This window comes from Electrona antarctica (genome assembly GCF_951216825.1).
Source record: "Electrona antarctica genome assembly, chromosome: 2".
Lineage (NCBI taxonomy): Eukaryota > Metazoa > Chordata > Actinopteri > Myctophiformes > Myctophidae > Electrona > Electrona antarctica.
The window spans coordinates 12,212,947-12,230,803 of record NC_136807.1 but is presented as its reverse complement, the minus strand read 5'-3'; the positions used below and the strand labels follow the sequence as shown (position 1 = coordinate 12,230,803).

General features: G+C 44.8%; 1 protein-coding gene across 1 annotated transcript in view; it reads left to right on the top strand.

Moving 5' to 3' along the window:
• The window catches only part of vps13d (vacuolar protein sorting 13 homolog D), a 107,912-nt gene that overhangs the window by 77,100 nt on the left and 12,955 nt on the right, over positions 1-17,857 (top strand). Inside the window, exons 53-64 of the mRNA XM_079528272.1 lie at positions 3,329-3,452; positions 4,307-4,542; positions 4,857-4,959; positions 5,760-5,917; positions 6,170-6,278; positions 6,821-6,991; positions 8,108-8,209; positions 11,079-11,228; positions 13,484-13,636; positions 13,854-13,950; positions 14,546-14,694; positions 17,574-17,708. Coding sequence (XP_079384398.1) covers positions 3,329-3,452; positions 4,307-4,542; positions 4,857-4,959; positions 5,760-5,917; positions 6,170-6,278; positions 6,821-6,991; positions 8,108-8,209; positions 11,079-11,228; positions 13,484-13,636; positions 13,854-13,950; positions 14,546-14,694; positions 17,574-17,708 — 1,687 coding nt within the window. The remainder of the gene's footprint in view (positions 1-3,328; positions 3,453-4,306; positions 4,543-4,856; positions 4,960-5,759; positions 5,918-6,169; positions 6,279-6,820; positions 6,992-8,107; positions 8,210-11,078; positions 11,229-13,483; positions 13,637-13,853; positions 13,951-14,545; positions 14,695-17,573; positions 17,709-17,857) is intronic.

Sequence of the window (17,857 nt, the reverse complement as noted above, 5' to 3'; positions counted from 1 at the left end):
CCATTTTTTACAAAAATGAGCTGGAACTGACATCCCTCCCCATCACTTCTCCATCTTCATTTGAATGCCTGGCCGTTAAATGTAAACCACCTTTTCACATGACTTTACTACTTATCTACCGTCCACCCAAACTCAAACCAAACTCAGTCTTTATCTCAGAATTAAATGACCTTCTCACTTCACTCTGCACCACATCCACCAACACCATAATACTGGGTGACGTGAACATCCACGTGGACAACCCCTCCTGCCCCTTTGCCTCAGAACACTACTGGACTGCCTAAATCTATCACAACACGTCCATGTCCCCACACACAACAAGGGGCACACACTAGACCTGGTTATCACCGACTCCGCTCCTGTCAGCAACCTGGCCGTCTACGACATGGGTGTGTCTGACCACAAAGTCATTTCCATTGAGCTGCCTTTCCCTCCCTCCCATACCAAACCCAAACGCCAAATCCACTTCAGAAACTTCAAACGCATCAACCCAGACACCCTGACCCTGGACCTCCACCACCTGTCTTCTGCCTCCCATTCATCAGCAACTGAATCGGTGGCTTTTTACAATAAATCACTGTGCAATCTCCTCGACACTCACGCCCCAATACAGACACGGACTGTCACATTTTCCCGTTCAGCCCCATGGTACACCAGTGAACTGCGGAAAATGAAGGCAGCAGGGCGTGTCCTTGAAAGGCGCCTCAAGGCCTCAGGACTCACGGTCCATAAAATGGCCTACAGAGACCACCAAAAGGCCTACTCAAAGTCCCTCAGAGATGCACAATCCACATTTTACTCCAACATCATAAATAACAGCCCCGGCAACTCAAAACAACTTTTCTCAACCATAAACCACTTTCTCAAACCCCAAACCCCCTCAAACCAAGCAACCACAGCTGAACAGTGCAACGACTTCCTTTCATTTTTCAGAACGAAAGTTGACACCATCCGTTCATCCCTCTCTGCCCCCCCCACTTCATCTCCCCCGACTGCCAGCCCACAGCCGGGATCCCCCCAGCCTCTCTGCTGCTTCACTCCCACCACTCAGCAACAGATCGAGGATATCATCAGGAGAATGAAGCCTTCCACCTGCACCTGGACCCCTTCCCCACAGCCCTGCTCAAAGTACACATCCAAGCCATTAGCCCTCTAATTACCAATGCAATAAACCACTCCATTCAGTCCGGCCACGTTCCATCAGCACTAAAAACTGCCATCATAACACCCCTACTCAAAAAACCCACCTTAAACGCGGATGTCCATGCCAACTACAGACCTATCTCCAACCTCCCATTCCTCTCCAAGGTGTTGGAGAAAGTCGTCGCCGCACAACTACAAACCCACCTTCACACCAACAACCTGTCAGAAAAATTTCAGTCTGGTTTCCGCTCCGCCCACAGCACTGAAACCGCACTGGTCAGGGTCACAAACGACATCCTTATGGCAGCTGATGCTGGCTCCCCTTCCCTCCTCATCCTCCTGGACCTCACTGCAGCCTTCGACACAATTGACCACACCATCCTCCTTCACCGCCTGCACTCCACCATCGGACTCTGCGACACCACCCTGGACTGGTTCACATCCTACCTCACAGACAGAACTGAGTGTGTCTCCCTGGGAAGTGCAAAGTCCCGGACCCAGCCTGTCACATGTGGTGTCCCCCAGGGCTCTGTGCTTGGCCCCACCCTGTTCACTCTGTACCTGCTTCCCCTCGGCCGTGTCATCAGCAGGCATGGATTATCCTTCCATTGCTATGCTGATGACACACAACTGTACTTAAAACTGGACCCAACCCCTCCCCGCTCTGCTGCCCCACTGTCCTCCCCGTCACCATCTTCATCACCTTCATCCACACTCACCATCTGCCTGGAGGAGATAAAGGCGTGGATGAAACATAACTTCCTGCAACTAAACAGCTCCAAAACAGAAGCCATTCTCATCGGCACCCCACACCAGGTTCAATCATCCCCCATAACAAGCATCACCTTCTCTGGCCAGGACATTCCACTTTCATCAGTTGTCACAAACCTGGGTGTTAAAATGGACCCCCACCTCAACTACGAGGCCCACATCAAACACCTCTGCAAAACATCATTCTTCCATCTAAAAAACATAGCCAAACTCCGTCCCACCCTCTCTCTACCTGATGCTGAAAAGTTGGTCCACGCCTTTGTCTCCTCCAGGTTGGACTACTGCAACGCACTTCTCATCAGGATCCCTAGCAAGAGCCTTCAAAGGCTCCAATACATTCAGAACAGCGCTGCTAGGATCCTGATGAGAGTGCGTAAATACGAGCACATCACACCCATCCTCCGCTCACTCCACTGGCTCCCCATCTCATTCCGGACTGAATATAAGATTTCCCTGCTAACCCACCAGTGCATCCACGGCAATGCCCCGCCCTACCTCAAGGAACTTGTCACAGTTCAATCCTCTACCCGCTCCCTCCGCTCCTCAAACACCAACCTCCTCAAACCCTCAAAAACAAACCTTCGCACCATGGGTGACCGGGCCTTCTGCTCGGTCGCCCCCGAACTGTGGAACGCTCTCCCCGCCCACCTGAGAGCCCCACAGTCGGTTGACATTTTTAAGAGAGGACTAAAAACTTTCCTTTTTACCAAAGCATTTTTATAGCCTTACCCTTTTGTTTTAAATGTTCCTTATGTTTTAAATGTTCCTGTTTTATTAGATGTTTTTAAATGGTGTGTTGTTTCTTCTGCTTTTATTTTCTGTAGCACTTTGAGATTCCTTGGAATGTAAAGTGCGTTATAAATAAAATCCATTATTATTATTATTATTATCTAGGACGCATCTAGGACGTATGACTGCAAATATGGGAATGTTTGAAATGTTTCAGCCCACGTTTTGTTTTTGTTTCCCATACCCCCCCAGTGGCCCCCACCCCACAGGTTGAACAGCATAGACAGGAAGGATAAGTAAGCAAAACAAATTCAGCCCGAGTTATTGTGGAATTGAACAGTAACACGTTTAAAAAAGTAAAGAATATAGTGAAAAGTAATTAGTGGGGATACTTCTATGACCCACTGCCACTGGCGGTATGTACAACAAAAGTGGCACTGTGGCGCCCGCTGGCCTAGCGGTTCGAGTCCCGATCCCCGGTGACCTTTGCTGAGTGTCATTCCCAGTCTATTTCCTGTCTATCTCCACTACGTCCTATCAATAAAGGCAGAAAAAATTTACAAAAACAAACAAAAAAGTGCCACTGATCACTCCAGCGGTTTGCAAGATTATGACTGGCACATAATAGAAAAAAGCGTAATTTTTGCACTACAACACTTTTTTCTTGTTGCTTTTTTCCTAACAGGGACACATTGGGAAACTGTTTCTTCTTGAGGGCAGAGATCACCCTGAAGGGAGCCACCTACCAGATCTGCTTCAGTAACACAGACCAGCTGCCACCTCCGTTCCGCATTGTCAACCTCTCTGAAGTACGTGCAGTAATAGATAACGCCGTCTCAGATGTCGTTGTGCGATGACTTCAGCATTGGCCATAAGTTAGAACACGTGGGGTCCGGGGACCAAAATGATTCATAGTTAGGAAATAGGGATGGGAGTCATCAATTAATTCATGATGACTAATAATTGATTAGTGTTATCTTATCGATCGATTAACCAGTGAGTTTTGTTGTGTTTGTTTTTTCTGAGAATCTTAATTTCCCTCAATGTCTCACAACGTGTCGCTTGAAGATCGGCTATTTTCGCTACTTCCTAAATATTAGTTTTCTAATTTATGGAATTTCTTCGATTTTTTTCTTTGATTTCTTCATGAAATTACTGACATAACATAATTGAATTAAAAACAACAATAATTAAAGACAAAATGTAGGAAACCAAAAAATAGAGACCAATAACAGTCCAGATGACCCACTGTTTGGAGGTGGGATAACATTTAAAAAGATCCTCTATTGCAGTGGTTTTCAACCAGTGGTGCGGGGACCAACAGTGGTCCTTGAGGTGGTTCCAGGTGGTCCCTAGCTAAATGATGGAGTTGGTAACCAACTGGACCCTTATTAAATCTTACGGGTCCGTTTGGTTTCATTTTATGCTCTCAAGAGTTATATTATTGTTAAAACACCTGCATTACTTAATTTACAAGAAGTCTACACAATCCGAGAATGTAGAACCTTATCCAACAATAACGAAATATTCTTTCGTTTTGGGTCTGAGAGGCTGTCGATGTCATAAAAATGTATTAACGGTGGTCCCGTGGCTCAAATGCCAAATAAACATTGGGCCTTGATATGAAAAGGGTTGAACAGAACCACTGCTCTATGTGTGCCAGGTGCCTATCCAGTTCTGGCAGCACGGCGTGGCCGACATGCGTCTCCACACCGAGGTGAAAGCAGGCTCGGAGTTGGACTTTGCCTGCGACGAGCCCACGCTGCCGCCCTGCCTGACCCTCACCGCCAAGGGCGCCGGCTCCTCGGAGGTCACCGCCGACATGAACTTCTTCAGCGAGTACAACAAGCTGTACTACGAGAACTTCATCTACATAGCGGCCACGTACACCTTCTCACAGTACGTCTACCGTGAACCATTTGAAACGACCCCCTTGTTGTGATTACATAAGGAACGAATGTATACAAATGGACTGTTTCGTTATATGTGGAAGTTTATTCATGCAGCCAATTGATTTGGGAGAATGATTGTTTTATGCTTCGGATATTTGATAATAAGCAATTCACTGTACAAGCTCACAATGCATTGCACCATGGCGTGTGAGCTTGTAGCTTTTTTTATGTAATTTTCTGTTTGGAACTGCTTCTTATTTTTTTTATATATTTGCATATGACACATGCCCAGAATAAGTGATTGTGATTTCATTGATCCAGGGATGCTGGGAAGAGGCCTGTTGGGAAGAAGCGTGTGGTTGGGTCTGCTGAACTGGTTCTGGATGTGGAGCCCAAGACTCTGAGAGTCATCCTGAAGAAGAAGGTACTGTGTGTGGCCTAGTTAGTACATGGTCTAGGCATCATGAACTAATGCCTAGACCATGAAGAGTACTATTAGATAAGTGAAATAATGACAGTACCAAATGCTTAGAATTTAAAATGGATAGAATGAAAGCATTCCTCTGATACTCAATGTCATTTTGTTGGAAATGCGGGCCAGCTCAGAAAGCTCAGTATAATATAGGATAGGTAGTATATTTAATGTATTGCAGGTTATTGTTGTTGTTGTTTTTTGGGGGGGTTTTGCCCCGCTTTCCGGGTTTGTGTGAACACAAACATTGGCTTGTGATTGGCTGATCACCCCATAGCAATGATTTGATTGGCTGAGCAAAGTACATGTACTGTATGTTGAAGATAAAAGTGAGGGCAGCAAATTGAAGACAGAAAAGTGAGGACGCAAATTGTGATTGGCCGGAAGGTTCCAGGTGGTCTTAGATCTTGAGAGTGTAAAAGGAAACCAAATGGACCCATAAGGGTCCATTTGATTTCATGTTACGTTCTGCACATCTGCATTTGGCTACTTAATTTACAAGATGTCTGCACAATTAGAGAATGTACAGTATTAGAATTGTTATTTCAAATGCTTGCCTGTTATTTCTCCTAATACCAACATCAATACAGCATGGAATTGTGGATCAAATGTTATCCAACGACAACAAAATATTCTTTAGTTTTGGGTCTGAGAGGCTAAATGTCATCAAATGGTGGCCCAAATGCCGAGTAAATAATGGACCACTGTTTTAACACATGTTAATAGTAATACGTGTCAAATAAACCAAACAGGAGCCTGGGAAGAGGTCTCAGCTGTGGAGGATGACGGGTACAGGCATGCTCTGTCATGAAGGCTCCTCCCCTCCGCAGAGCAAGCCTGCCCAGCCACGCCCACTGGACTCCTCCCTGGTGCTGGACATCGCTGGGCTGGCAGCCGTCACTGATAACAGGTTAGTTCGGGGAGTATGCGTAAAGCCCAAACCACTCCGCTATGGAGTTGGTAACCGCTTTAACGCCATCCGCTTTAAGGCCAACCACACCAATGCAACTCGTTGAGTTGCAATGAGTTGCATTGGTGTGGCTGACCTTAAAACGTTTTTGTCCCAAGGAGTCCCTACCGGTGTGGATTTTCTGTCTTGTAGGTTACCATTCTGATCTCTCCCTCTTCTCTTTTGCTCTCTCTCTGCCTTCCTCTCTCCAAGTTATGAGCCATTGATGCTGAGGAGGCCAGACTCGCGTCGCAGCACCACCCAGACATGGTTCTTTAGCGCAGGCATGCTGACCTGTGGCCTGCCCCGTCTGGTTGTCCAGGTGGGTTGGTCAGAGCTTCCATCACGCATACCATGCTCTGCATTTGCACTGTTATCCGCTAACTAGTGCCAAAACTTCTCAAGACAAATTTATAAAGACTGAGATTTCTGTAATGTATTTGTACAAAGATTCACTGTGTTGTTGTAGATCGGCTATTTCTTTTCGCAACTTTTGTACGACACTCTTGTATGACGATGTAGGGCGTTCATTACAGTTGACTAAAAACACGAGTTGAAATATGGAGTTAATGCCAGATAGCAACGATATGTTTAGAGTATGTTTGTGCAAAATATTGGAAGACTATAAACTGAGATAAAACACTTTTACAAAACAAAAAGGTAGCACATCCAAAATGTACTACTTTTTTGGATTTGTTTTAATTTCAACTTTTGTATGTATACTGGAGTTTGGGTCTAGCGCTCCACTGAAATCCATTGCTGATGTGCATCCTCTTTTTCTCATTTACTTTTACAAAACAGTTCTATGATTGTAGTGTCTCAACATTTAGTTGCTTTTCCTAATGACTGATCCCTGACCCTCAGGCCAAGGGCGGGGTGTCAGGCCTGTACGATGGGGCAGAGGTAGTTCTGGGACCAGACTCTGGATTCATGAATCCTGGCCCAGACCAGCAGTTCATCAACCAAAAGATGAGACCTGGTTCTGGGGTGCTGTCGGTCCAGGTGCTACCGGACGGACCAACACGAGTGCTGCAGGTTAGGAAAAGATCTTTTTTTTTTTCTCTATTTTTTTTTATCCCATGATTTTTTTAACCAATTTCTTTTCACCCAGTGTCAGTTATCTAATGTAATCCTGGGCGCTACACTCCCTCTGCCAAACTGGGGAGAGCAACGGACTGGCCTCATGCTTCCTTCAATGCATGAGGAGTCCAAACCGCTTCTTTTCACCTGACAGGGGGGAGTTTCCCCGGTTGGACGTAACGCTTGGAAGGAACACGTTATTCCAACCAGTTCCTTTCCCCTCCATCAGGCGCCCCGGCTGGCCAGGGGGAGGTAGTTTAAAGACCAGGATTACTGCATGTTTTTTTGGGAGGGTACCTACCCTCATTTAATAATTCATCATACCTTAGATTTATTAACTTGTTTTATTGTACCACTATTAGTATTATTTAGTTCCAGAAATCATATTGTTGAGATACAAAGTATGAACAAGTTAGCGGTAATTAGCCCTTCGCTAAGTCCCTCCCCAACCCATCCTTGTCCAATAGGCACGTTAGCAGCGAGGAGACAGGACAAGCTGTCCTTTTTCCCCATAGAGATGTTAAATGACGGGATTTCTCCATATAAATAATCGATCATTTCAGTAGCAAAGGCTTCAAACTGTCTAGTTAACCAGGCCTGCAGTAGGCAATGCACTGGACAAATGTGCATGACATTATTTCAATAAACGACGAGGAAATGACCGAGGGAGAAATCAACTTTTAACGACAGGAGTTTTCCTGTTGCATGGTAATTGGTAAGACTACGGTGATTAGTATTATTGCCATCACCTGGGTAGGTCAGGCGTGTAACTTTCCCAACGTTAAGCTGTGTATGTGTTCCTCAACACAGCCATGCAAAATAACATTGACAGCTATGAGGTGGCGAAAGCTTGGGTTGTGTGCCGTAAATAGCTGATCTACAAGCTCACAACTAAATGTGCTGTGCTGTGAGTGAGCTTGTAGATCGGCTATGTTCGGCTTTATAAGCGTGTGATTTTAAATGATCAGGATTGCATTAGCTGAACTGTCTCTGTGCACACAGACCTGCCATTTACAACAGTTTGTTTCTCTATGTGTGTGTGTGTGTGCGCGTGCGTGTGCGCGTGTGTAGATCAGTGACTTCAACCAGCGCAGAATGATCCGGGCTTCCACCGCGGAGGACGATCCATACAAAGAAATTGTTCCAAAGAAAGAGCCTGAACAGGAGCTAGAGGTACATGGAGACACATTCACATCACATACTGGACAGGAGCTAGAGGGACATGAGACACATTCACATCACATACTGGACAGGAGCTAGAGGGACATGAGACACATTCACATCACATACTGGACAGGAGCTAGAGGGACATGAGACACATTCACATCACATACTGGACAGGAGCTAGAGGGACATGAGACACATTCACATCACATACTGGACAGGAGCTAGAGGGACATGGAGTCACATTCACATCACATACTGAACAGGAGCTAGAGGGACATGAGACACATTCACATCACATACTGGACAGGAGCTAGAGGGACATGAGACACATTCACATCACATACTGGACAGGAGCTAGAGGGACATGAGACACATTCACATCACATACTGGACAGGAGCTAGAGGGACATGGAGTCACATTCACATCACATACTGGACAGGAGCTAGAGGGACATGAGACACATTCACATCACATACTGGACAGGAGCTAGAGGGACATGAGACACATTCACATCACATACTGGACAGGAGCTAGAGGTACATGGAGACACATTCACATCACATACTGGACAGGAGCTAGAGGGACATGAGACACATTCACATCACATACTGGACAGGAGCTAGAGGGACATGAGACACATTCACATCACATACTGGACAGGAGCTAGAGGGACATGAGACACATTCACATCACATACTGGACAGGAGCTAGAGGGACATGAGACACATTCACATCACATACTGGACAGGAGCTAGAGGGACATGGAGACACATTCACATCACATACTGGACAGGAGCTAGAGGGACATGAGACACATTCACATCACATACTGGACAGGAGCTAGAGGGACATGAGACACATTCACATCACATACTGGACAGGACATACTGGACAGGAGCTAGAGGGACATGGAGTCACATTCACATCACATACTGGACAGGAGCTAGAGGGACATGAGACACATTCACATAACATACTGGACAGGAGCTAGAGGTACATGAGACACATTCACATCACATACTGGACAGGAGCTAGAGGTACATGAGACACATTCACATCACATACTGGACAGGAGCTAGAGGGACATGGAGTCACATTCACATCACATACTGGACAGGAGCTAGAGGTACATGGAGACACATTCACATCACATACTGGACAGGAGCTAGAGGGACATGAGACACATTCACATCACATACTGGACAGGAGCTAGAGGTACATGAGACACATTCACATCACATACTGGACAGGAGCTAGAGGGACATGGAGACACATTCACATCACATACTGGACAGGAGCTAGAGGGACATGAGACACATTCACATCACATACTGGACAGGAGCTAGAGGGACATGGAGACACATTCACATCACATACTGGACAGGAGCTAGAGGGACATGAGACACATTCACATCACATACTGGACAGGAGCTAGAGGGACATGAGACACATTCACATCACATACTGGACAGGAGCTAGAGGGACATGAGACACATTCACATCACATACTGGACAGGAGCTAGAGGGACATGAGACACATTCACATCACATACTGGACAGGAGCTAGAGGGACATGAGACACATTCACATCACATACTGGAACAGGAGCTAGAGGGACATGAGACACATTCACATCACATACTGGAACAGGAGCTAGAGGGACATGAGACACATTCACATCACATACTGGACAGGAGCTAGAGGGACATGAGACACATTCACATCACATACTGGAACAGGAGCTAGAGGGACATGAGACACATTCACATCACATACTGGACAGGAGCTAGAGGGACATGGAGACACATTCACATCACATACTGGACAGGAGCTAGAGGGACATGAGACACATTCACATCACACACTGGACAGGAGCTAGAGGGACATGGAGACACATTCACATCACATCACATACTGGACAGGAGCTAGAGGGACATGAGACACATTCACATCACATCACATACTGGACAGGAGCTAGAGGGACATGGAGACACATTCACATCACATCACATACTGGACAGGAGCTAGAGGGACATGAGACACATTCACATCACATACTGGACAGGAGCTAGAGGGACATGGTGACACATTCACATCACATACTGGACAGGAGCTAGAGGTACATGAGACACATTCACATCACATACTGGACAGGAGCTAGAGGGACATGAGACACATTCACATCACATACTGAACAGGAGCTAGAGGGACATGAGACACATTCACATCACATACTGGACAGGAGCTAGAGGTACATGGAGACACATTCACATCACATACTGAACAGGAGCTAGAGGGACATGAGACACATTCACATCACATACTGGACAGGAGCTAGAGGGACATGAGACACATTCACATCACATACTGGACAGGAGCTAGAGGGACATGAGACACATTCACATCACATACTGAACAGGAGATAGAGGGACATGAGTCACATTCACATCACATACTGGACAGGAGCTAGAGGGACATGGAGACACATTCACATCACTAGAGGTACATGGAGTCACATTCACATCACATACACAATTTATTTGAAAACTTTACTTACTAGTTACTCTTATTATTGCAAAACAAAGCACTATACATTTCTGGCCCTTTTAAAATTGCCGATCTACAAGCTCACAATGTGTCGCATTGTGAGCTTGTAGATCGGCTATTTTCAAAATATTTGTATACATTTGAAAACTTGAAATGGGACATTCTGCATAGTGAGCACTTAACCACTTTTGGTACTTTTAAGTACATTTTGACTTTTACTTTTAATGAAGTAGATCTACATTGAAGTATTGATAGTTTTACTTTTAAGTAAGACAATTGAGTAGCGGTACTTTTTCACCACCTGTGAACCCCACTGTGAACGAACAGGTGTTGGTGAGCCTGGAGGACGGCGTGGGCGTCTCTCTGGTCAACAAGCTGCCGGAGGAGCTGGTCTTCACCACGCTGTCGGGGATCGACGTCCACTTCACCCGCACGGCCGCCAGCGAGGTGCTGGAGCTCAAGGTCCAGAACATCCAGGTCAGCGTTTGGTTTTTGTCCACTAAAAACTATGATGAAAAAATGTTCTGTCGAATGTTCGCCGTTTTTTACACAGAGGAAAAACTGAATTAAAGACTAAATGAAAACTAAGCTATGATTGACTAAAACTAAAAGACTAAATATACTGACAAATGAATTTCCTCAACGTCAACTAGTGGAGAAGAGATCCAGCAGTACTAAAGGACGACTCAACGAGTCATTTCATGGTTGGTTGCATGCTGAAAATAGCCGATCGCAACATGTTGTGAGCTTGTAGATAGGCTATTTTCAGCAAGTGTAAAAATCAGCCATTACGCCGGCATCAAGGCCCGCCAAAATAATTTTAATTTTAGTCGACTAAAACGACTTAACACTAAAACATTCCAGGTGACTAAAATGTGACTATAGTAGGGGACTATACTAGGACTATACTTGTTGCGATATGGTGATAAATATCGTATCGTGATAAAAACATTCTCCACAATATCGTATAACAAATCTAAAATTTAACACAACCAAAATTGACCAAAAGTGCTTCACAGGGAAAAAATTAATCGATAAAGCAAATTGCATCAAGCAGAACAAGAAACAGCATATGAACAAACATGATACAGTACATGGACAATAGGAATACGTATATATATCGTGATACAGTGAATGTGCATTCTATGATTTCTGTTCTATACCTTAATGTATACTTTTATAGAACGACTCGTTAGCGTTAGATTCGTTAGCTCAAATTAATGAAAGTAGTTTGGTCTGTTCTGTTACTCCTTTTTTTCTTTTGGTTTCTGTTACATTGTAGGTGGTTGTAACTTGTACTGTTGAGTAACTTCAACAATAACCCTAAAAACATATGTCGGGGCTAGGTGGTCATTGTCGGGAGATAATTCACCGTTTAATCACCCTGAAGGTGAATTATATCCCGACAATGACCACCTAGCCAGATATTATCCCAATTATTACATGGCTAACATAAATTAATAAATTGAAACGCAACAAAAAAAGTATTCCATTAGTGAATACTGCGTCTACGTCTGCCCAGCTGCAGGGCTGGAGCACTGTCGGAAAACAAGGAAGTGAGTTGATCAAATAGAATCCATTTTCGGGTACTGCATCGTCTATTCCTCGCTCAAATGTTTTCAAAAACATTTTTGAGAGCAATGTTTAGCGGTAAATGACATTGTGTGTCACAGTGTGTGTGTGTGTGTTTACATGGTTGTCATGTTGGAAACGGCAGTAAATCAAGCGGGGCGCAGCTGGTGCTCCGAGGGTTTGATTAGGCCATCGTTCTGTTATAGAGCGGAGCGGTCTGTTATAGAGCGGAGCGGTCTGTTATAGAGCAGAGGAGCGGAGCGGTCTGTTATAGAGCGGAGCGGTCTGTTATAGAGCGGAGCGGTCTGTTATAGAGCGGAGCGGTCTGTTATAGAGCGGAGCGGTCTGTTATAGAGCAGAGGAGCGGAGCGGTCTGTTATAGAGCGGAGGAGCGGAGCGGTCTGTTATAGAGCGGAGCGGTCTGTTATAGAGCGGAGCGGTCTGTTATAGAGCGGAGGAGCGGAGCGGTCTGTTATAGAGCGGATCGGTCTGTTATAGAGCGGAGCGGTCTGTTATAGAGCGGAGGAGAGGAGCGGTCTGTTATAGAGCGGAGGAGCGGAGCGGTCTGTTATAGAGCGGAGCGGTCTGTTATAGAGCGAAGCGGTCTGTTATAGAGCGGAGCGGTCTGTTATAGAGCGGAGCGGTCTGTTATAGAGCGGAGGAGAGGAGCGGTCTGTTATAGAGCGGAGGAGCGGAGCGGTCTGTTATAGAGCGGAGCGGTCTGTTATAGAGCGAAGCGGTCTGTTATAGAGCGGAGCGGTCTGTTATAGAGCGAAGCGGTCTGTTATAGAGCGGAGGAGCGGAGCGGTCTGTTATAGAGCGGAGCGGTCTGTTATAGAGCGGAGGAGCGGAGCGGTCTGTTATAGAGCGGAGCGGTCTGTTATAGAGCGGAGCGGTCTGTTATAGAGCGGAGCGGTCTGTTATAGAGCGGAGGAGCGGAGCGGTCTGTTATAGAGCGGAGCGGTCTGTTATAGAGCGGAGCGGTCTGTTATAGAGCGGAGCGGTCTGTTATAGAGCGGAGCGGTCTGTTATCAAGAAATAACACACCACTGAATTCTGCGATTGACCAATCAGAATCAAGCATTCAACCAGGCCATGTACTAAATGGTGATAATATCATGTATGGTGATAGTGCTCCTAACACCCCTCCTCCCCCCCAGGTGGACAACCAGCTGCTGGGCACCACGCAGCCTGTCATGCTCTGCGTGACCCCTGCCGGCTCCAGTGACGGCAGCATGGTGGACAGTGGCGCCGCCCTGCAGGTCAACTCCGTGAAGGTTCCGAGCAACCTCATGCTCACGGACCTCTTCAAGGTCAGTTGTTTTTTCTGACTATTCGCTCGATATTCATGATATCAAAGAACCGGCGGTTCTGCTGCAAAACAGGCAAAAGTATTAAACTCTGTCAAAGGAACCACATCAAAGGTTTCTTCCTGTTCCTTGCCGTGATAAAAGGTTGTGTGATTTTGACCCATTCAGTTGGTACTGCATGGAAAGGAAACCGAGAGTCATTGCATATTATTTTCCACAGCATCTCATGGTGACGGCCAGACGCTTCACCGTCATCATCGAGGAGAAGCTACTGCTTAAGCTGCTCAGCTTCTTTGGATACGGACAGACGGAAGCAGGTGAGCATACCGTAGTTCAGTGGTTTTCAACCAGTGGTCCTTGAGGGGGTTCCAGGTGGTCCCCAGCTAAATGATGGAGAGTTGGTAACCAGCCTAAACCTTTTTGGTCTTTGTTAAAGTTGTAAGATGAAATGAATACATTCAATGTTCATTCTATGACCAAAATAAAACTGAACTGAACTTAGATCTTTAACTCTTGAGAGTGTAAAATGAAACCATTTGGTTTCATTTGACTCTCTCAAGAGTTAAATGTTTGTTAAACATCTGCATTACTTACAGCAATTCACAAGAAGTCTACAGACTCTACACAATAGATTGTAGAATAATTGTTATTTTGATCAATACAGCACGGAATTGTGGACAAAATCGGATCCAAAGATAACAAAATAGTTTTGTGTCTGAGCGGCTAATTCTCACCAAATGGTGGTTCCGTGGCTCAAATGCCCAATAATTAATGGGCCTTGATATGAAAAGGGTTGAAAACCACATACCGTAGTTAGCTGCGAAGAGTCTCCATGTAACGGTAACAAAACATAAGTGGAGTTTCATGAATAACTCATGCTGCGATCCTTGTGCAACGTGTGATGGAACGCAGAGGTGGAGAGACTGGACGAGAACCTCTACGAGCGGCCCAGCGAGGACACCGGCGCTATCAAGCGCTACTACTTTGAGAACCTGAAGATCAGCCTGCCTCAGGTCAAACTGAGCGTGTTCACCTCCCACAAGCTCCCTGCTGATTTAAAGGTAAAGGCAACTGTCAACATCCACCAATGTTATATATTAACACTTTCTTTGCCCAGGAATATTCAGAATAAAGGCGCTAGAGTGCTCAGCAAATGAGGCAGATTGTACTCTGAAACGCCCCTACATTATTACGTGACGCTGTCACATCTAAACTCTCTCCAGAAGCATTTATATTCCAAAGGAGATGCTAGGTTAAGTCAGAAATGAACATTGCCGTTTCGATCAAAACCATGGAGAGCGCCGTAGATTTAGAGTTATGAGCAACGCCGTCGTCACCCCTAGCACCACCAGGGGACATGCGCGTGTGTCCCATAGGGTCCCATATAAAATAGGATCTCCCCTCGCTCTTTTCTCTGAAACTACGAGCGCTGTCTGTGGTTTTGACCCAAACATCCGATGTTCGGATCTGATTTGTGAATTTTCACCGCATCGTGATCGACATATTACCGCTTCTGGCGAAAGATAAACTTTGTGAGCTAATGCTAACATTAGCCGTTACTACTTCTCTTGGTCTGCGAGGCCCGGGTGTAAATGAGTAGTAAACCAGTCGGCAGGGGGTAACTACCTCCAATGGCCACAAGGCGGCAGTTTAATATCTAAAAAAAAGAATGAAGAAGAAAAAAAAGAACCAAACTGAAATCAAACACCAAACTAAAACTAATGAATAATAGAAGATAATAGATGAAGAAGCGCTGCGTGGGTCCCTAGACTCCCTTCTCCTACTTATGCCAAACTGAGAACAGCTGCTCTTTGGAGGCCGAGTTCCTTTTCTTTGTAGATATCACAGTGGAGAAAATAAGGCTGGTGAACTTAAAGAAGTTCCAACTAAGGAACTGAACAGAGCTGAACCTTTAATTAATTCGTCCATAGCAAGGAAATAATTAAAAAATAATAATAATGCAGCTGACTAGCGTGTTTCGGCCAGAAGCCTTCATCAGGGTCTACTACCGGTGAATATTTAAAAACTGTAATAAGTCTTACATCCATTCCACTGGTCTATTGACACAAAGACGTTGGGTAATGAATTTAACAACAGCATCAATTTGAATTGGGAGTGGGGACACCAAATTCTTTGTTTTAAATAGCAATGAAGCATGACATTATAGTAAGTCCGGCTGTGCATGCCTTTTCTTTACAACTTGGCGTACCACCATAATAGAGCATAAGTCCCTTTTCTTTACAACTTGGCGTACCACCATAATAGATCATAAGTCCCTTTTCTTTACAACTTGGCGTACCACCATAAAGGATCATAAGTCCCTTTTCTTTACAACTTGGTGTACCACCATAATAGAGCATAAGTCCCTTTTCTTTACAACTTGGCGTACCACCATAATAGATCATAAGTCCCTTTTCTTTACAACTTGGCGTACCACCATAATAGATCATAAGTCCCTTTTCTTTACAACTTGGCGTACCACCATAATAGATCATAAGTCCCTTTTCTTTACAACTTGGCGTACCACCATAATAGATCATAAGTCCCTTTTCTTTACAACTTGGTGTACCACCATAATAGATCATAAGTCCCTTTTCTTTACAACTTGGCGTACCACCATAATGGAGCATAAGTCCATTTTCTTTACAGCTTGGCGTACCACCATAATAGATCATAAGTCCCTTTTCTTTACAACTTGGCGTACCACCATAATAGATCATAAGTCCCTTTTCTTTACAACTTGGCGTACCACCATAATAGATCATAAGTCCCTTTTCTTTACAACTTGGCGTACCACCATAATAGATCATAAGTCCCTTTTCTTTACAACTTGGCGTACCACCATAATAGATCATAAGTCCCTTTTCTTTACAACTTGGTGTACCACCATAATAGATCATAAGTCCCTTTTCTTTACAACTTGGCGTACCACCATAATGGAGCATAAGTCCATTTTCTTTACAGCTTGGCGTACCACCATAATAGATCATAAGTCCCTTTTCTTTACAACTTGGCGTACCACCATAATAGATCATAAGTCCCTTTTCTTTACAACTTGGCGTACCACCATAATGGATCATAAGTCCGTTTTCTTTACAACTTGGCGTACCACCATAAAGGATCATAAGTCCCTTTTCTTTACAACTTGGTGTACCACCATAATAGATCATAAGTCCCTTTTCTTTACAACTTGGCGTACCACCATAATAGATCATAAGTCCCTTTTCTTTACAACTTGGCGTACCACCATAATAGAGCATAAGTCCCTTTTCTTTACAACCATAATAGAGCATAAGTCCCTTTTCTTTACAACTTGGTGTACCACCATAATAGAGCATAAGTCCCTTTTCTTTACAACTTGGCGTACCACCATAATAGATCATAAGTCCCTTTTCTTTACAACTTGGCGTACCACCATAATAGAGCATAAGTCCCTTTTCTTTACAACTTGGCGTACCACCATAATAGAGCATAAGTCCCTTTTCTTTACAACTTGGCGTACCACCATAATAGAGCATAAGTCACTTTTCTTTACAACTTGGCATACCACCATAATAGAGCATAAGTCACTTTTCTTTACAACTTGGCATACCACCATAATAGAGCATAAGTCACTTTTCTTTACAACTTGGCATACCACCATAATAGAGCATAAGTCACTTTTCTTTACAACTTGGCATACCACCATAATAGAGCATAAGTCACTTTTCTTTACAACTTGGCATACCACCATAATAGAGCATAAGTCACTTTTCTTTACAACTTGGCATACCACCATAATAGAGCATAAGTCCCTTTTCTTTACAACTTGGCGTACCACCATAATAGAGCATAAGTCCCCAAGTATACAAGTAGATTTCCCTTGTTGAGTTACTGCCAGTGCTGTCACCTCCCACTGTATTTGTTCTCTCAATGTTATCTCATCCTAAACTCACCACAGGCTCTCAAGGGGGCGCTGGGCTTCCCGCTCATTCGCTTTGAGGACGCCGTGATCAACATGTACCCCTTCACCAGGGTCCACCCCTACGAGACCCAGGAGATCATCATTAATGACATCTTCAAGCACTTCAGAGAGGTGAGAGGAGCTACTTCCCCACACGGTTTATAGGGCGGGCTGAGTGATGAGGGACTTCAAATCAATATCGGCGTAATTTCAAACTTGCCTCAATTATGATTGATGAACGCTTATAAAAGAAAATGTATTCGTTGCTCCATTTTTGAGGG